Source organism: Macrobrachium rosenbergii, chromosome 15 (genome assembly GCF_040412425.1).
Source record: "Macrobrachium rosenbergii isolate ZJJX-2024 chromosome 15, ASM4041242v1, whole genome shotgun sequence".
Taxonomy (NCBI): Eukaryota; Metazoa; Arthropoda; class Malacostraca; order Decapoda; family Palaemonidae; genus Macrobrachium; species Macrobrachium rosenbergii.
The window spans coordinates 19325708-19347078 of record NC_089755.1 but is presented as its reverse complement, the minus strand read 5'-3'; the positions used below and the strand labels follow the sequence as shown (position 1 = coordinate 19347078).

Sequence of the window (21371 nt, the reverse complement as noted above, 5' to 3'; positions counted from 1 at the left end):
CTACATGAAATTGCGCACATTTTCATATATAAAAGTTTATGTAACGACTAATGTAAAACAATGCAAACATTACAACAACATGACGAAAGAATTTCTGAGATGTTAGGCCGAGTTACAGCATGAGCGTAAGGAAAATTTTTTTTTTTTTTTTTTTTTCCCAGAAATTCACCATAAATCGAAATATTGTGCTAGAGACTTCCAGTTTGTTGCAAAATGAAGGTACATGATTGAATATTACTAGAATGTAAGAGTTTTAGCTTATAATTGCGTTTTTTCCATTTCGGTCGAGTTAAAGTTGACGAAGCTTGAAATTTTGGCAGTTATCGTGATTTATATGAAAATATTTCAAAACTGATAAAAGCTACAACCATGAGTTATTTTCTGTTGTATTCTACATGAAATTGCGCACATTTCCATATATAAAACTTTATGTAACGACTAATATAAAACAGTGCAAACATTACGACAACGTGATTGAAAAGAATTTCTGGTGCGGACATAAGGAAAAGTTTTTTAAAAAATTCGCCATAAATCGAAATATTGTGCTAGAGACTTCCAATTGGTTGCAAAATTAAGGTAAATGATTGAATATTACTAGATCGTAAGAGTTTTAGCTTAAAATAGCGTTTTTTGACCATTTCAGTCGAGTCAAAGTTGACCGAAGGTTGAAATTTTGGCAGTTATCGTGGTTTATATGAAAATATTTCCAAACTGATATAAGCTACAACCATGGGTTGTATTTTGCTGTATTGTACATGAAATTGCACACATTTTCATATATAAAACTTTATGTAACGGCTAATATAGAACAGTGCAAAAATTACGACAAAATGACGAAAGAATTTATGAAATTTTCGGCTGAGTTACTGCCTGTGCGTAAGAAAAAAGTTTTTTTCAAAAATTCACCATAAATCGAAACATTGTGCTAGAGACTTCCAATTTGTTGCAAAATGAAGGTACATGATTGAATATTACTAGAATGTTAGAGTTTTAGCTTACAATTGCGTTTTTCGACCATTTCGGTCAAGTCAAAGTTGACTGAAGGTTGAAATTTTTTGTAGTCGACATACGGTACGTCCACTTGGCACCCAACAGACAATTTTAGTCGACGTTTGATACGTCCAATAGGCGTTTAAGGGTTAATATAGGATGATCCCTCACCCACTCCCTCGATATGGGACCACCTTGATGTGGTGAGGGAGCTCTTGAACCCCAGGAATCTGTTCCCAGGTTTGAGTCCAAGGGTTCCATATGCCATTGTATATTTGTATGGATTAATTTTTGTGGAATTTTCCACTTTTACTAAAATTTATTGGACCTGATAAATAGGAAAAGATATCATAGTTGGGAATGGGTTTATATCCGAAGCTAAATAGTGAGAACTGTGGTAGAACCATCAACTGCCCAATAATGTTCGGACCTGAGAGTTATCAGATTGATAGCTCAAAGGTGGAACTATTCTTTAGGGCTAGACCATGGATTCCAGGGGGGTCTGGTTCTAGGGATGGGACTCTCGGCATTCTATCCGGTTTGCCCATAACATGATAAGGGTGGGGATGATTGTAATCTTGTAATACTCTCAGTCCTAGCGAGTGGGTTTGGCTTACACTTGGGCCACTATAATCATGTTGTGCCATCCCCTGTGGGGTAGGGTAGGGAGCATACATTTGGGAGTCGGCACTCACTTGTGCCATTGGTGGAGGAATAGACTCCATGCAAGGCTGATGATATCTTTTTAAGGTTTTCAGGTTTATTTATTTTTATTTTTTGCTTAACTTCAGTCTTTATGCTTAGTGGTTCTAAAGATTTAAGTACCCTTGGCCCCTTTGATGGTAGCGACTCAGCACAGTTGATGACCACTGGAACCTCCGCTAACAACCTCTCTCTTGAAAAATCAGAAAAAAATACTAATGTAATTGCACTGGAGCCCTATGCTTCAATGAAAAGCAAAACAAAAAAAAGAAAGCAAATGTCTTGACCCAACCTCGACTCGCTTCTGACCTTAGAAACAGAGAAGAAAATATCGGCATTGAAATTAGAAAACTTCCTGTTGAATCGACATTCAACGATTGAAATGTCATTCAGACTAATAAAAGATCAGATGTGGTTGATAGAAACAACAAAAAATCAATCAGAAAATTACTTAACCCCTAAATGCTGACTGGACGTATCATACGTCGACTAAAATTGTCTGTTGGGTGCCGAGTGGACGTACCGTACGTCGACTACAAAAATTTCAACCTTCAGTCAACTTTGACTTCGACCAAATGGTCGAAAAACGCAATTGTAAGCTAAAACTCTTACATTCTAGTAATATTCAATCATTTACCTTCATTTTGCAACAAATTGGAAGTCTCTAGCACAATATTTCAATTTATGGTGAATTTTGAAAAAAAAACTTTTTCCTTACGCCCAGTAACAGTAACTCAGCTGAAAATTTCAGAAATTCTTTCGTCATTTTGTCATAATTTTTGCACTGTTTTATATTAGCCGTTACATAAAGTTTTATGTATGAAAATGTGCGCAATTTCATGTAAAATACAGCAAAATACAACCCATGGTTGTAGCTTTTATCAGTTTGGAAATATTTTCATATAAACCACAATAACTGCCAAAATTTCAACCTTTGGTCAACTTTAACTCGACCGAAATGGTAAAAAACGCAATTGTAAGCTAAAACTCTTACATTCTAGTAATATTCAATCATTTACCTTCATTTTGCAACAAATTGGAAGTCTCTAGCACAATATTTCGATTTATGGTGAATTTTTTAAAAAAACTTTTTCCTTACATCCGCCCGGTAACTCGGCCGAACATCTCAGAAATTCTTTCATCACGTTGTCGTAATGTTTGCACCGTTTTATATTAGTCGTTACATAAACTTTTATATATGAAAATGTGTGCAATTTCATGTAGAATACAACAGAAAATAGCTCATGGTTGTAGCTTTTATCAGTTTTGAAATATTTTCATATAAATCACGATAAATAGAAAAAATTCGACTTTCGGTCAACTTTAACTCGACCAAAATGGTCGAAAACTGCAATTGTAAGCTAAAAACACTTACAGTCTAGTAATATTCAATCAATTAGCTTCATTTTTCAACAAACAAGAAGTCTCTAGCACAATATTTCGATTTATGGTGAATTTTTGAAAAAAAAAAAAATTTTTTTACGTCAGCGCGTTACGAATTCATGCATTATTTTTGTGATAGTATTTTCTCTGTGTTGCTTTGATCGTTTTACAATTTGTTATATACCAAAATCATCGCAATTTAGTGTACAATACAATGAAGAAAAAAAATAACCCGTTAGCTTTAACCGTTTTGCTCACAGCGTGATTTGTATAAAATTATATATGATAATGATATTTTTTTTTCATTTCTGATGGTTGCATACTAAACTTCAGGCAATGACAAAAAAAAGGAGCCAAAAATGAACTCTTAATCTTAAAAACTAAGTGTGCTGTGATTTTTTGAAAAAAAACTTTTTCTGCTTCGGCGCTAACTCCCGAACGGCGCTGGCATACGGGAGACGTTTTTGTAAATAGAGGCTCGGCGTTAGAGGGTTAACTATAAAAAATATTGATAATGGAAAAGTACATATAAAAAACATGACAATATGAACAGTGTACAAGGTACCATAGTACTCCCTGATAATGATGAAGCAATAGAAAAGAATATGTTGCTGGACTCCCTTAAAAAAAGGTACAACAATGTACAAGAGTGCGATAATACAATATAGCCAGTAGACGGAGTAATGGAAAAACACCGAGAATAGCAAAGATAAAATTTGAAGGCCATGAATTACCCTTAAAAATTAAAATCTTGTGCCAAAGAAGAGAACTGACACCATATGTTCCAAAACAACTACAATGCCAAAACTGTTGTACGTATGGACATACGAGGAAAAATTGCCGTAATACATCTATGTGCTTATGTGGAGCTGACAAACAAACCACACAGTGGTGTGGTGAACCAAAATGTGTGAACTGTGGGCAAAATCACCATACAATGTCTAAGTAGTGTATGTATTATATGTACTATACAGAATTAAAATTACTTCAGGAAAGGAAGGACAGGAAGGCCTATAAAAGAGGCCAAATTAGAATAAAAGTTGGAGGAATACATGATCCTGCTACCAGATGAACGTTTTCTACTGTAGTAAGACCAAACAATGAAGCAAAAATGGAAATAAATAAGAGTAACAAAACCCTGATAGATCAATCTCAAAGAAAAATAAAACTTTGCAAGAAGACACTAATATAGCAAAGAACCAAGAAATGTATACAAATATTTGCTCAAATTCATTTGAGATATTAAGAGAAATGGAAACACTAGAAGATAATACAAGCACCACAGAAATATTAGAAGATAGTTATGATGAATCAGAAGCTAAAGAAAAAAAGAGGCCAACAAAAAACCAACTATTATTAGAGATACATCCATTAAAATAGAGGTGGGAGACCTGAAGAAAGAACATAAACCAAAAAATAAGAATATACCTTTATCTCCTAAAGTAATAATAAAACCAATGGAAACAGATACCCAGAACATCAAAGAAATAGTAGAGGAACAAACCATTGACAAGAATGATTATGTGATGGGAGAAGAGATTACTCTATCACCAATAATAGGTGCAGCAAGAGGGAAGAAACGACACACAAAAACACATGTGGATATAATGAATGTTTCGTTGAACTGTGCAACAAAAGCTTAACAAAGGACAGTTTATCAAACACTATACAAAATTTTATAAGATACAGAAATAAAGAAACTAGTTTAGACACTCACGAAAAGGGCTGTATGTGCATTGGACACATACACAAAGATATTGTAAATAGGATATTAGAAAAAATGCAAATTGATGATCCACAAAAAGAAAGTAACACTTGTACACATTGTGTTATGCGTCCCTTTTACGTATTGTACTTCTTCCACTTTCTTACCTTCAAGATTCCTCTGTGTGTCCACAGCGCCTCTTTCGTTGTAAAGTCTGTTCTTTGAAGAGAAATTATCCTAAAGTACTCATATCTCTCAGGAAGGCGTATAGAGACAAGTTCTGTAATTTCTTCACTTTAATAATGAAATATAGTTTATAAAAGATCAGTACAAATTTAACATGTTACAATGGTATAAACGAAATCACTCTTGTGAAATTAGTTCAACTCAGTCTATATGGGGAGCACAAAAGTGAGGGGAGACGTATTCTCCCTGGTGGACATTGCTTGAACCTGCTTCTCCTCAGTTGCTCTCCTGGCTCTTGAACCCCTGGATTTCTTGTTATCTGCAATCTCCACCTCCTCCTAGTCCTATTGGAAGGATTTATCTGTAAGGCCTCCCCTTCAAACAGTTGATTGGGAAGGACTGTAGTGGGTGTGATTCAAATCTCTCCTTAGAGGACTTGATTGGAGATGATCTTAGGAGGGAGTGTGAAAGACCCCTCCCTAGAATGTTTGATTGGAGTATGTTGAAGTACATCACTTTGTCCATCCCCCAATTTCCTGGAATTTCCATGAAAATGCCTCCTATTGAAGGTGGGGTTATAGAGCTGGCTGATGTTAGCTTTTTGGCGGTGCTGACTCATGACTTGGGTAAGCTAATCGCGAGGCCACAGTTTCCAACTTTTACAATTGGTTTTATGGCTTTAGGCCCGATATACTCGCTCACTGTTTTGAGTTCATGCAAGTTTTTACTTCGGTCAGCATATCTTTAGTTCACGGCAATAACAACAGCATTAAGCATTATCATTGTTCTCTCTCTCTCTTTCTGTCTAATTTCCCTAACATCACTACAAATGTTATACTGTCAATAATTATATTATACAATGGAACGTAAATGGTCTACAGACCAGATTACATTTGGGAGAAATACAATGATTACTAAGGGAATATGAACCAATGATACTATGTTTACATGTCAACAAAACAATATCAACAATAGGTAAATATACATTAGTATCTACATCTAGAGGAGGAGAAGAAGGAGGAGGAAATTAAGGTACTGCTATGTATGTACATAACAAAGTATGTTATGACAGAGTACCTGTAAATTTTACTGACTTGCAAATATCAAGTATTAAAATACAAATAAAAAATGATAATTACATAATTTATAATTTATACAACCAACCTATTAAAATTAGGACATTTGTAAACTTGAAGATTTACCTAACAATACCAAGGAACCTACATTAATAGTAGGTGATTTTAATGCTCACAACCCAATATGGGACTGTAGGCTAATTGTACAAACTCAAATAGAACAGGTAGTAAAATAGTTCATGGATTCAAACAACACGTGCTATATAAATGATGACGAAATTAGCACATTTTTCAAAATCACATGGAACATTTTCCTCAGTAGACTTAACTCTCTGTACAACAAGTGTAGCTGACAGATTAGATTGGAATACAGTTGAGGGCTTGCACACCAGTGATCATTTCCTAATATTAATTTCCTTATTACAAAATAATCCTGCAAAACATGTCCCTCACTATAACATTTATAAAGCAGATTGGGAGCGATATGAAATGCACACTAGAAATATCCCACCATTTGAATATTTAAAAGACCATAATGAAACTAATAAATTTCTTGATTTAATTCAAAATGCTGCCAATAAAGCAATACCAAAGTCAAAACCCTATCCAACAAAACACAAAGTTCCATGGTGGTCCAACAAGTTAACAGAATTAATAAATATAAAACACACACAGTAGGGAGACGATTAGATAATTTGAATAGAAAGTTCAGTAAAATAAAACATTATGGATATTAAGAGGAACTTTACAAAAAATGACTATATTATCACTAGAAATTGATACATTAAAACCCGTATACAACAAAATATCTGCAAAATTAAAAAAAAAAAAAAGGAATTCAAGGAAGAATCATTTCATGAAGGAAATATGTATCAGACCTCTCTAATAATACTCTCATACAAAAAATATGGGAAAAATTCAGGAAAATAAATGGTACCCATGTTAAACCACCTAGACATGCCATAATAAAAGATGGGAAAAGAACACTTGATCCAAAAGAAATAAGTACTGTAATGGGAGAAAAGTTAGCAAATGTAAGTAGTGATAATTTACATGAACACTTACGCACAAAGAAAAATAAAATAGAATTAACAGCAATGAATTTTGAAACAACAGAAGATATATATTATCATAGAAAATTTAATATGTCAGAGTTGGAATATGCTCTCTCAAACAGCAATAAATCTGCTCCTGGAGGTGACAATATTTGTTTTGAGATGATCTGCCACTTATCACTTTTGGCAAAGTCACTCTTATTAGAGTTTTATAATAATTTATGGCTTAGAAATTTATTTCCAGATGAATGGCGTAAAGCTATAATAATTCCTGTCCCCAAACCTGGAAAGGATCCCAGTAATGTAAATAATTACAGACCAATCTCTCTAACAAGCTGTTTATGCAAATTCAATCTCTCTAACAAGCTGCTTATGCAAATTGTTAGAGAAAATGGTAAATGCTCGACTAAAATGGCACATTTGAGAAAATAAAATTTTGACTCCCACTCAGTTCAAGTCACAGTGTAACAGATCTACATTAGATTCTCTCTCTAACTTAGAAGACCATATACGTAGAGGTTTTGAATGAAAACAAATTACTGTGGATGTCTTTTTGGCAGTGAAAAATCATATGATACTACATGGAGGTATGCTATATTAAAAACTTTACAAAACAACAACATCCACGGACATTTACCTAGGTTTATACGGAACTTTTTGACAAATCGCAGTTTTCAGGTGAGAATTGATGATGTTGTCTAGAACATTTCCACTTGAAAATGGTGTTTCACAGGGAAGCGTCCTTAGTGGCACACTGTTTTCTTTAGCAATTAATGATATCAGTAATAATCTACCTATTGGTATTAAAAGTAACCTGTATATGGATGATTTTGCCATATATTACTCAGCATCTTGAATAAAACATGCAGAACAAATCATTAATAAAAGCACAGTAAAAATAGATGAATGGGTCTCATCTGTAGGCTTAAGATTTTCCATAAAACTCAGGCAATCATGTTTATAAAAATAAAAAGTGGAAAAAAGGTGAAGAAATAGACTTAAAAAATCAGAAACCATACCAGTTGGCCAAACAGCAAAATTTTTGGGATTAGTATTCGATACTCACTTGAACTGGAAAGCCCACATTACATACGTAAAATCTAAATGTAAAAGAGCATTAAATCTAATTAGAAAACTATCGAACACTACTTGGGGAGCCGATAGACATATCCTTACTCTACTGTATAAAGCAACAGTTCTGTCCATCATTGATTATGGAAGTGAAGTATATGGCTCAGCATTAGATGCAGCGCTGAAAATGTTAGACCCTGTTCACATGGAAGGCCTTGGAATATGCTCAGGAGCCTTTAGATTATCACCAAAATCATCTTTACATAGAGAGCTAGTAACAATGAAGAGTGCTCTGAGAATTGAGACAAGTGCTTCTCCAACAAAAAAATTATTTGAATTAAGAGATGTATTTATAAATAATCACCCACCACCTTTCCCAATTAGAGCTAGAAGACTGTTTGAGTCGCTGAATATAAATATACAAGTGCCTTTAATAGTAAAATCACCTCCCTGGACAATGAATAAAATGAGAATTTGCAGACACCTCAAGTATTTATCAAAAAGTAACTCATATACACCAGAACATCATAGACAACATATAATAGAGCTTATAAACCAAAAAGGTCCAAATTACTCAATATATACAGATGGATCTAAATCAAAACACGGAGTGGGATATGCTGCAGTGTCCCAAGACAAAACTTATCAGTTCTCTCTTCTTATTAATGCTTCGGTATTTACAGAAGAATGGTATGGAAGTGCATCAGCTAGAAAAATAATTAAAGAAACATCATTCAATAATTTTGTGATTTTTAGTGACTCAAGAAGCCCTATAGAAGCTATTCACAGTTACAAATAAAAAAATAATATAGTACAACAAATTAAATTATATCTCCATAACTTATATGATAATGGGAAAAAATGCAGAAATATGTTGGGTCCCTGCCCATGTAGGGATCAAAGGAAATGAAGATGCGGCCAAAGAAGCAACCCACCTGACAAGATCAAATGTGAATATTCCTGTTACTGATTATGTAACACACAAAAAAGGGTGTGATAAATAAATGGGAATATGTATGGGATGAAGAAGCTGAAAGTAATAAATTCAAACAAATAAAACTTAATGTTAAAAAATGGAGTTCATCATATCAGAGAAAGAGACACGCATAAGTAATTCTAACATGTCTCGGAATAGGGCATACTCGTCTGACACATGGGCACTTAATGAGCAGCCCACATGGCTCGTCTCCAGAATGCTCAGAGTGCAGGGTGACAATAACGGTCAGATGTGTTATGCGAGTGTCCAAAGTATGACCAACAGCGACTATCAACTTTTGGGAATAAATCAATAAATGAAATTTTGTCAATCTTTCACATTTTCAGTCTTTCCAATTTTGTTGTTCATGAGGAACTGTGGTTTGATAGATAAAATATAAAAATAATTGAATAATAAAAGCACGAAAACAGCGGTTGTCGAATTAAATTTTTTTTTTTTTTTTTTTTTAATATTATGAATTTATTAACATATCGTTTTAGTGTGGAAGCAGGAGTAAATGTATTTATTGTGTGTATGTAATACAGTATGAGAACGTGAGCCTATGTGGTATTTTATCCTAATCCTTTGGGCCAGCCCTATAAGAGTTGAAAGTCAGCACAGTGGTCTGGTTAAACTACTTTAATATTGCTATTACTATGATCCCTCGCCCAAATCTCATGCCATTTTGTCGGGGTGGTGGATGGGTTTATATATGAAAATGTGTGCAATTTCATGTAGAATACAACCAAAAATAACTCATGGTTGTAGCTTTTATCAGTTTTGAAATATTTTCATATAAATACGATAAATAGAAAAAATTTCAACCTTCGGTCAAATTTAACTCGACCGAAATGGTCGAAAACTGCAATTGTAAGCTAAAACACTTACAGTCTAGTAATATTCAATCATTTACCTTCATTCTGCAACAAATGGGAAGTCTCTAGCACAATATTTCGATTTATGGTGAATTTTTGAAAAAAAAAAAAAACTTTTTACGTCCGAGCGTTATGAATTCATGCATCATTTTGTGATAATATTTTCTCTGTGTTGCTTTGATCATTTTACTATTTGTTATATACCAAAGTCATCGCAATTTAGTGTACAATACAAAGAAAAAAAAAATAACTCATTAGCTTTGCTCACAGCGTGATTTGTATACAATTATAAATGAAATTTTTTTTTGCGCTGTCATATATTTCATTATTTATATATGATAATATTTTTTTTCATTTCTGATGGTTGCATACTAAACTTCAGGCAATGACAAAAAAAGGAGCCAAAAATGAACTCTTAATCTTAAAAACTAAGCGTGCTGTGATTTTTTTAAAAAAACTTTTTTTCCGCTTCGGCGCTAACTCCCGAACGCCACTGGCATAGGGCAGACACTTTTGTAAATAGAGGCTCGGCGTTTAAGGGTTAACCTAGTACAGTATATGGTATTGCTTAATTTAACCCAATTATTTAGATCACCCTTAAATGTATAGGCTATATAAAACAGAAACTAACTAATATGTAGCCTTATAGCTAGGCTGCTTTTTTGTCCAGCCCAGATTATTGTTTTATCTAATCCCAGGCTACCTTGTCTGAGATACTACTTAAGCTAATAATTAGATTACTTAAAATGTTCTCGCTTAACCTAGTATAGGGTATTGCCTATAATTAAACAGAAATTCACTAGCTGTAAGGTTACAGCTAGGATACCATTTTGTGTTGCCCAGATTATTTTTATCTAATCCTAGGGTCCTTGGTAGCTTATCTTACTACCTAATCCAGGTTAATTAGTTCACACTTAAGGATATGTAAATCCTAGGTTATAGGCTACAGACAACATCCACTATTTACCCAGTCTAAATTATTCTCAATCTGATCTATGCTGCTGCCTAGATTATTGTAGACATCGTATAATCTGAAAAGATTTTCTGCGTTAATGATAAATTGTGGAACATTTCTTTTAGTTAAACCTCTAATTGGAATGACAAATTTTTAAAACAATTTGCACTTTTCACAGCTAACAATTTGCGATTACGACGTAATGCCAGCCATGTGTTAGCAAGAAAAGCCAGTGTTTCTTTCAGCTTTCACACAAAATAACTACCAATTACAGAGTTTAAAACTTTAACTGTGACTTAAAACTAAGCACTTAACTTGCTTCTTTTGACTTTTCTCCTTTAGGTGTTTCCATAATTGTTGAAGTTTGGAGCGCTGACGATAATTAAATCTGTTCCAAATGGACCAATGAAAGGTAATGGCATCCTGGTCTCTTGCCAGTCTGTTTGTCGACAATATGGGGGACTGCACATGCCCAATAATCACTTCCTCTTCTAGCAGATTTGACAAAGGAAAGAACCCAGGTACAGCTTTGCTGTAAGATAATGGGAAGAGCCCTCTCATCTTTGAGTCCATTACATACTTCATGTGTTATAGTGTTTATCATTATGACACAATACCTGGCCAAGAGATCAACAAAAAAAGAATTCTTTGATATTAGTTTGGTCACCATGGAGCTATGACAGACCTATGTAAGGTAACTCCTTGAGGATGAAACAAGCGACTATGCTATAAAAAATGCAGTAATGTCAAGGTTACTGGTAAGGTTTATGCAAGTAATTGTTTATAAACAAAAGTCCAGTTATCAGAATGCCCTTGGCTGTGGATGACTAATACAGTAGTTGGTTTCATTTCATCTTTCTACCCATGGGTGAAGATGTGGCACATATGTATGGGTAGCACATGGTTGGCTGACAGTCAAGTGTTTCCGAATCATTGCTTTGTGATAAATATTAAAATATTTCTTCCATATCATATTTGAATGTATATATATATAAAAAAATCCTCAGCCCTTATATTAATCATAAACATGCCGATTTGCATCGACAACATACCAACACAAGTGCACAAGAGACAACCTTGTATCAAACGGTCTACTCGGATCAAACACAATGAACATTGAGCTTTCAGTATTTATGATTCATCTCATTAGGATAGCTAAAGCTACATCTAGACCTATACTCACAAACAGTTCAAATCACAAGATAATTGTATCCTTCAGACTTTATTGTACATACAGTTTCATTGCTTGAATATGAAAATAACTGTGTAAACTGAAAAATAACCTTTTCATATTGTTACCAGTAGGACATGAAGCATGGACCACCGAAGCTAATTTAGGTCTATGCTACTTGTTCACCAGATATTTTTAGTCAGTTACTTTTTATTGTAACCTTTTCATTGTATTGTCATTCCAAAGCCTGACTTAAAAGTGTATATACTGTACTAGCATTTTATGTCTTGTGTATGTGATCAGTGCTAAGCTTGTAATTCAAGTTCTTGTATTCTTGAATTATCGATATAAATCACTATGTATATGATTTAAAGTGTAAGGGTTCTTTGAATATGTAATCATTCAGATGTGTTATTGAAGAAAAAACTTTCATCTTTATCACAGTAAGCCTATAATGTCAAAAACATTGATTTCAGACAATCGAGAGACGTGTATATTGCCACATCTACCTAAAACCTACTTTGGCGAGTGGACAAATGGAATGAAATAGACTAAAGTAATCTCCCTGAAAGACTAACTCACACTTCATTTCATTGACTTATTCTGATCGTAGCAAAAAGTTTTTGATACAAATCTCACCATTTATTAATAAACTATATATTGTAAGTTAGAATTAGTGGTGTGACTTTCACGGACCCTGTGTGCATTTATAACTTGAATAAATAACATTTGATTTGCTGAGCTGTAAAGTGGACTTTCTTCAACCAGATTTGACTATTGTGTAGGAATTATCATGAGTAGATATCTCAGCACTCAGGCAGAAGAAATTATTTTCGGTATTTTATAGGAATTTGCTGTTTGCTTGAGGCAGTGTAATTGAGAGAGTAGCACTTGCAGATAATTTCAGTATACTCAATTGTCATTAGGATCTTAAATGTTTTGTATGAAGTAATGTTTGAAATGGAAAGCAGTCAACTTTCTGTTTTATGGGAGTAACAATGTATGTACAATATGTAATGTTTGGAGGAATTGTTTTTTCACATACACATAAGTATGGATTAGAAAGGAAAGTTATCCACAGTTTTAGTGTAGCCAGGATATTATTGGAAAACAAAGCATAACTATGATCACATTTTGGCTTTCCACATTATTTCTAAATATATTTCATTTTAGTCAGCTAAAGAGAAAGTGGTTCACTTTTGTTTATATGTTTATAGAGAAAATTGAGCTTTTAATGATAACACTATAAATCTAACAAGATTAGCAACCCAGGAGACTAGCATGAATAGAAGTGGTAAGACTGCATCATTGTCAAACCATATAAAGTTGACTCTTCTGCTCATCAGATGTTATGACTTGAGTAAAGTAAGCTGCTTATGTTTATGGAACATGGAAGTTATGTATTTTTTAGTCTCTAAAGTGGAGTACTGTAGGGCACATAGTTGTTTCTTTTCTGAGCAAAATATTACAGTTTTCTTATCTTTGGTTTTCCAGACGAACAACATTATGTGGCACTTTGGATTATTTGCCTCCTGAAATGATTGAGGGGAAGGCCCATGATGAGAAGGTTGATTTATGGTCATTGGGAGTCTTATGCTACGAGTTCCTTTGTGGCAAACCTCCCTTCGAATCTGAGACACATGTTGATACCTACAAGAGAATATGTAATGTAGCTCTTCGTTTCCCCTCTCATGTTTCAGAAGGCGCTCGAGACCTCATAACTAAAGTAAGGACTCTGAATATTTATATTTAGCTTTTAGTGTAGTTGTTTATACAAGCCATTGCTTTACCTTCATTATTTGGTCTTTGGTGTATGACAACTTTTGAATTCCAAATTGCCTTAGTAGTCATGTTTATCTAGCAACTGAGACTACCTCATTTCAGGAATCCCCCTCTCTCTGATTTAGTTTCATATTTACCTAACCCCCTCAGTCTCATCAAGTAAGGACATAATATCTTGCTTCATTTTGCATACATATACACACATTATATATATATATATATATATATATATATATATATATATATATATATATATATATATATATATATATATATATATATATATATATATATATATATTTATATATATATATATATATATATATAAATTTGATTAGGTGCTTTGTCATTTTATTGCTGTTTGTTGTAGTCACTTATAGCCCTTGGATGACTATTATTGTGGGTCTATATTTTTGCCATAACTGTCAGTTTTTTTCTCTCTCTCTCTCTCATTCTTCAGTGCAAGATGGGGTGATTCTTGGATTTGGTAACAAGGTAATTAACTAATGGGTAAGGAGGAGAGTGGAGAAATATCCCTCTCACACTTGATTTTTCTTTCAGCTAATGAGAAGCAACGACATGCTCCCATTCTCTTCTGTTTACATCATGAACTGGTTGAGTAGTTTGCCACCCTTGTTTTCTTTGCAGTTGCATTGAACTTATTTTATACTGTTTACTTTTTTTATAGTATATTGTCATTTTGGTGTTTGCTTTCATTATGGAGAAGAAACGGCCAATGCTGGTCAGGGTACTTGGGCTTCATGTCTTCTGTTGGTAGACCTACTTTAGTGTTGCTCATTTTTTGGAGATTAGAGTACTGTGTACTGAATTATTTCCCTGTGACTTATGTGACACCTTGTCCTCTCCTCAGTGGAAGACTTTGGTAAGAGGGAAGTAGAGTAGGAAGCTTTCAGCTGGCTCTGACACTACCGGACCCCTCCAGTTCATTTTTTCCTACTCAAAATGAAACAAACCTTTCATTGCATCATATAGGATAAGGAATTATAAGACCCTGCAGCTGTTATCATATGAATATCTGGTTTTTTGAGGTACCTAACAAGTTTGACTCTTCCAAGGAGGATGTCATCTTCTGTACTTGTTCGAGAATGCAGGAAGTCGGGCGCAGGACTGTCATATCCCTTTCCGACATATTTTGCAGTGCTTCTAGGCAATGAGGGCAGGTATTGAGGCTGTAGGCATCTCTTCCCCCATTTTCCCCATGGGGGTGTTAGTGGTGTCAGTGCATTTCAAATGGTGCACCATAGGCATTACTTAAGGTCCTTTGCAGCATCCCTTCGGCCTCTAGCAGTAATCTCTTTCATTCCTTTTTCTGTACCTCCGTTCACATTCTCTTTCTTCCACCAGACTTACCATCCTCTCCTAACAATTGTTTCATTGTGCAACTACGTGCCCTTCTGTTACACCTTTATAACCTCACTTTCAGATTCCCTTTCAGCGCTGAATGACCTTGTATGTCCCAGCACTTGGCCATTGGCCTATATTCTGTAATCCAATCCTTCCCTCATTCTACCAGAGGGACATCACCCACTGGCCCCTAGATCATTTTTTTTTTGGACTTGCAGTGGCTGCTTTATAATAAAGGTGGTGTACATGAGAACTTGAGCATAATGTAAACCTGGACTCAACCCAATTCCATTCAGGATCTGCATCGTGCCGAAGTATAAGTTGGGTTGTAGGGTACCTCTGCTCTTCCTTTTAACAAAGGTGGGGAGGAGAGTAGGTAGAGCTACTTACAGAACTAATCCTGGGTTTGACCAGGAGTAGTTGCTTTCTTCCTTGAATTCCCTACAGGGAATTTTTGTTTCTCCAATTTCTCCCTCTTATATGCAGGGTTCTCTGGCCCAAGGCCCTACTGCTTTAATCAACTGTTTCACAAGACTGGTAAAGGGTTACAGGAGTTATAGCATCCCCTTATTGCATGTGCAACTGGAAACAATACATTTCCAGGTGGTGGTCACCTCCTATCAGTGGACAGGGACTACTTCCCACTTAATGGGTAAGTTTCCTATATAAAAGGTGATGGTTTGTATTCCTGTAAGAACAAGTAAATCTTTAAGAGTAGCATGTATTTTTCTTGGGTATAGAAATCAGAGCCTTTTACATGGTTTAAACCCACCTCAACCAGCCTGCTTGGTGCCTGCGGCCAAAGAAGAAGTAGCCAGTGGTGTTAGATGAGTGATATTCCCCTACATGCCATATAAAAGGTTCCGGTTTGTATACGTAGGAAAAATACAAATTTCTTTATAAAATTTGTTATACTTCTGTGTTTGACAAATTATTTCCAATGTTATACAGTAAACCCCCCGTATTCGCGTTCTCATGGTTCGCAGACTCACGCATTCACGGGTTTCTCTGCGGAACATATCTAGCCATCATTTGCGGAAAATTCGCCCATTCGCTGTATTTTTCACTGAGAAATATTCACTAATTTCTATACTTTCATATAATTTTCATGAATAAATGCACTTTTTGTGATAAAACTTAAAATATTCAGGTACTGTATAAGCATTTTTACAGGGGTTTTCTTGGTTTAAGCTATCAAAATGGGCAGTTCTAAGGGTTTTTAGAGGAGTTTTACGCATTCGCGGATTTGACCTATTTGCGGGGGGGTGTGGGACGCATCCCCCGCGAATACGGGGGGTTCACTGTACATCATATATATTTTTTCTAGAGAAGTTAAGGTGATTGGAAATTAGTGAGTCATACATATAAGATGGGAAACTGCTATAATAGACCAGCAAAATTATTAGATGTTTAGAGTTTTGGTGTTATTCAGACTTGGTGCACCATATGGTGGTATCATGCTTGAGCTTTTTCCATGGTCTTAGTGGTAAATGTCTAGCATTTCTTGTCCAGTCATATACCATGGATGTATTAAAAGAATGTTCCCTTGTAAATACTGTAATCAAATAACTATTTAAAGTAATATTTAACATAAGCTGTATATCTTGTACAGTCTTTAGAAACTCGTGGGGTTGCCAGTTAGTATATTTTATTCCAATTATTGTCATCCTCTTTATCTGATAATAAGTATCAGTGATTAACTGTAGAACCATAGAAGGTACTTCCCCAGTGAATGGTCAATGTTAGTTCAATAATTGTTTGTTAAAAAAAAAAAAAAAAAAAAAAAAAAAAATCCCCCTCCCCCCCAAAAAGAATTTCCCCGTAGAAACATCTGCGGCTCTCAATGTGTGATATCGAGTGTTCACCATTGACTGGCAGCAGGAACCGAGTGCATAAGCATTGGCCTAAGTGATTTGTAAATTAACTTTCTGCTTTTATAGCGTCATATCGAAAGTTATTATGATTTCTTTTGATAAAGCACAAAGAAGTTTAGCATCTGATTGAATGAAATATAAATAAGACACAAGTTGGTGTAGAAAAAAAAAAAATCATCATCAAAGTTATATGCGCGTTTAGCATGGCTACATGGTTAGGCCTGTTTCAAAAATCAAGGAAATATATTTTCCAGCTTGTTATTTAATAAATTGAGTTGTTTGGATATCTAGATTGTTGTAAACATGATTTTCCATTAATTAGGTTTCATTATCAAGTCAGGGGAAATGAAGTCTAGGCCTAAGTTAAGTCAGGGGAAGTGAGGAAGTCTAAACCCAAGTCAAGTCAGGAAAGTGAGGAAGTCTAGGTCTAAGATTAGTCAGGCGAAGTGAGGAAGTCTGGGCTTAAGCCAGGTCAGGGGAAATGACGAAGTCTAGGCGTAAGTCAAGGCAGGAAAAGTGAGGAAGTCTAGACCTAAGCCAAGCCAGGGGAAGTAAGGAAGTCTAGGCTTAAGTCAAGTCAGGGGAAGTGAGGAAGTCTACGCCAAAGTCAAATCCGGGGAAGTGAGGAAGTCTAGGCCTAAGCCAAGGCAGAGGAAGTGAGAAAGTCAGATAGATGAATTTTCAGTTGCTTTTGGTCAGCCTTAGTGGATCTTAGACTTGAATGATTTGGGAACACTTTTATTATTTGGAGAAGCCCTCTGTATTTGTAATGGAAAACCTGTTTGCAATCAAGTTCACCCCTTCAATAGTGGTTACTTTCTGTCAGTTATTGCAAACATAATGGAGGGAACTGAATTACCTGTTTATTCATTATTACTGGCTGGCGAAGTCCCCCCCCCAAACCCTAGTAGGACACAGCTGGTGATTCATAGGTTGGGTAGATAATGTTACGTTTGTGTCGTGGGTCGAAACTGAAGCCAAAGCTGAAGTAGAGTCCGAATGGTCGGGTCCTAAAAGCTAAAATCAGAACTACCAACCACACCCAACTTCTCTGTTGAATCTAGGTGCATTCGTGATTGATTATGTTTAATGTTACGGAGATTTTCCCCTTGTATTCTATTGATACTTGCATGGTTTTATGCATCTTTGCTAAAATAATTGATAATACACTACGATATTAAATATTTGTTTCCACATTGCTCGAAATATACAACGGTAATGTTGGTAATCCTGTGATGAACGAAAATTTCAAATTTTTTCATTTCTGTAGTTTGAAGTAATTACTGTACTCTGAAATAATTACTATTACCGTAATTTTTTCTTATGATTGTTATAAATATCATAGATTTGATATTTGTGCATCATATGTTAGCTTTATTTTGCTTGATGGAGCTTTCAATGTAAAAAAAAAAAAAAAGTTTTTCAGCTACGTGTTGTAGTTGCTAGTTAGTGAATTTCGAACGAAATCCTCTGAAATTTGTAGCTTCATTTTTGGAACTTACTGTACATCTATTCTTTTGATGCAACTTTTATTCTGTTAAGCAAATGAAAAATGGAAGTTTTAATATAAAATTGTTTTGCCCACAGTTACTTCGTAAAGACGCTCGTGAACGGCTAAGCTTAGAGGGAGTTTTGGAACATCCTTGGATAGTTGAACTGACAAAGGATCTTAATAGCCAGTCTGTCTCTCAGGTGCAATAACTAGTTTACAAATGTTATTACCCATAGATCTTGTATATTTTCATGAGGACTACCTGGGATTTACAGTAATATTTTTGTTAGGTGGATATTAAAAGCCACATTTAAATTTAACATTATGATCTAGCCTGCTTATTTTAATTGTTAACAGCACAGTTTTACAGGGTTTTCTTTCTTAGGTTTTATATGTATAGTAATCAGATATGGGTGAATTTTCTGTATCAATAAAGTGTCTCCTTATAGAGCTCGCTTTTAATTCACTTACTTATGCACCAGTATACTGATCCTTTTTAATTTCTTAATGTTCAATATGATGGAAATTTATACAGAACTACCCAGGTGGTGTTCTCATTTTCATATGTATATGTACATAGCTTGATTATATGATTCCGTAGATTATCTATCATTAACAATAATGTTAATTTTCACTGGTACAGGCAGAATTTTGTATGGTAATTTTTATTTTGTAACCAAAAGGATTTTTATATACTTAAAAAAAAATCAGGGTCTGTGTTATTGGTATAATTACTGGTTTATGACCAGACTGTACAGTTAACTGCAAAATTTTGAGGTCTGTTTTGTAAATGTTGTGTATGCTCTTTGAAAATCAGTTGAATCTGGTAACTTGAGGAATCGTTGGTGATGTTAACCAGTTCTGTTATCTGCTGATATCACTTCAGTTTCAAACTGGCATTACAAACCACTACATTTCAACTTTTTCTTTATGGTGATTGATTAGAAGTTACATAAGCCAACCATAATTATTTTATCAGAAACAAATGAATTAAAAGCCAGCGCAAGCTATTATTATCACTTAAGATGACAACACAGCATATGACTACTAAGGTTTGCAGTTCCAGCTTTGTATTTCACCAGTATTAATAAAAGTAATGAAAATAAATAAATTATTCTTATAAGCAAGCAATCTTGTTTAGACCTCTTAAACAGAACTGCATACTACAAAATAAACTCGCCTAAACTAACATAAAAAAGCTTACTGCATAACAAACAGCTCTGCTGCTGGACAAGCTGTATGGACATTCATAAAAATATGAGCTAGGAGACATATTTCCTACGAATCTGACATACTTCATTTGACAATGAGTCGCAGGATAATACTCTTTCACAGACTAGATTAATATTTTAAAACCAAACGTTTTATTTAAAATATGTAAACTCGGGCCTTCACTTTTGCTTGTGTGTGTACCTTCCAAGTAACCTCTAGGGTATGGATGACTGTATGGCTCATATATTTATTGTTACACATGGATTTCTTATGTAGTACTAGTGCACAGGAACTACTGCTACAGAAAGTGTGGATGTAATTTGTTCGTAACAAGGAAAGCATTCGTTGCCAGTATGCCAAAATCAAAATCATTTTCTGTAAGTTGTATCAGGTATCCATCTTTTTGTTGTAGTTCCTTTGAACACTGAGATGCCTATTGTGTTTCATTAGATGATAGGATTCTATATATTATACAGATTGTAATTGTTTTCTGTGGATAGTTTTAACTAACAGATTAAGATAAACATTCCTGTCTATTTTCTTACTTTTAAACTTGAAAATAAAACTCTCCGATGGAAAATATTACAGATCTTGTTAAAAGTCAATTGAGTGCTTTCATATTCTCTGCCAAGTTTTCAAATTTCAAGTACCAATAAAAGTAAAATATATGAAACTGTTTTTTAATTTTAACCAATATTAATTAAAAAATAGGTGGTCTGTTGTTGATAACATATGCTATGGTCATAGGTAGAAGCATGGTTTTTGTCTGTGGGCTGAGTTTTTATGGCTTTGACTCTCATTATTGGTTATGGCCATAACCAGAGCCTCAAGGACAACTGAAAAGAATAAGTCTCAAGAAGAATAAGACTTAATGAAGCAGTAAAGGTAAAGCATATATCAAAGTTCTCCCATGACAGTTACCTTTAGTGGTACAATCACATTCATCTCTTGTAGGCCACCTTTGGTGGGTAGGAGGCTGTCTTAGATAAATAAATCTACCTACATCCCATGATTAATAATTTCCAATCAAGTGCTGATAACCAGTGCCAAAATACAGACAAGTTTTTTTCTCAGGATTCAAATAATGGACTAACCTCTCAAAGTGATTGCAAACATTGAGAGCAGAAAAAAGTGAAATCCCACCCTGCTTGATTCATTTTGATTATTTCTGGAGTGATTTGCTCTGAAAAAATCCACGAAGTATTGAATCCATGATTGCTGAACCGTGATCTAGCGGGGGTCCACTGTAATAGGAACCAATGCCTGTTTGGCCAATTTGGGCTATAAAGTAAGCTGTTCCTTGGAAGGTTAGAAGCTTGCTCAAAACCTTTGAAATCTGGACAGTGGAGGAAAAAGGTACAGTATATTTCCACGTATAAGACAACCTTTAAATCAAAATTCACCCCTAAAAATTGGGGGTTGTCTTATACTACCATTCTAAAAATCAAACCTTAAATTCTAAATGATGTTTATCGGTAGGCTAGCCTCGGCCTTGGTGCGA

At 34.7% G+C, this 21371-nt stretch overlaps 1 protein-coding gene across 3 annotated transcripts in view; it reads left to right on the top strand.

The window, feature by feature from the left end:
- The window catches only part of LOC136846453 (aurora kinase-like), a 93660-nt gene extending 73117 nt beyond the window's left edge, over window positions 1–20543 (top strand). For all 3 annotated transcript variants that reach the window (XM_067117228.1, XM_067117230.1, XM_067117229.1), the window contains exons 6-7: window positions 13640–13871; window positions 18754–20543. In XM_067117228.1, coding sequence (XP_066973329.1) covers window positions 13640–13871; window positions 18754–18867 — 346 coding nt within the window. In that variant the 3' untranslated portion in view covers window positions 18868–20543. The remainder of the gene's footprint in view (window positions 1–13639; window positions 13872–18753) is intronic.
- The last annotated feature ends 828 nt before the right edge of the window (window positions 20544–21371 follow it).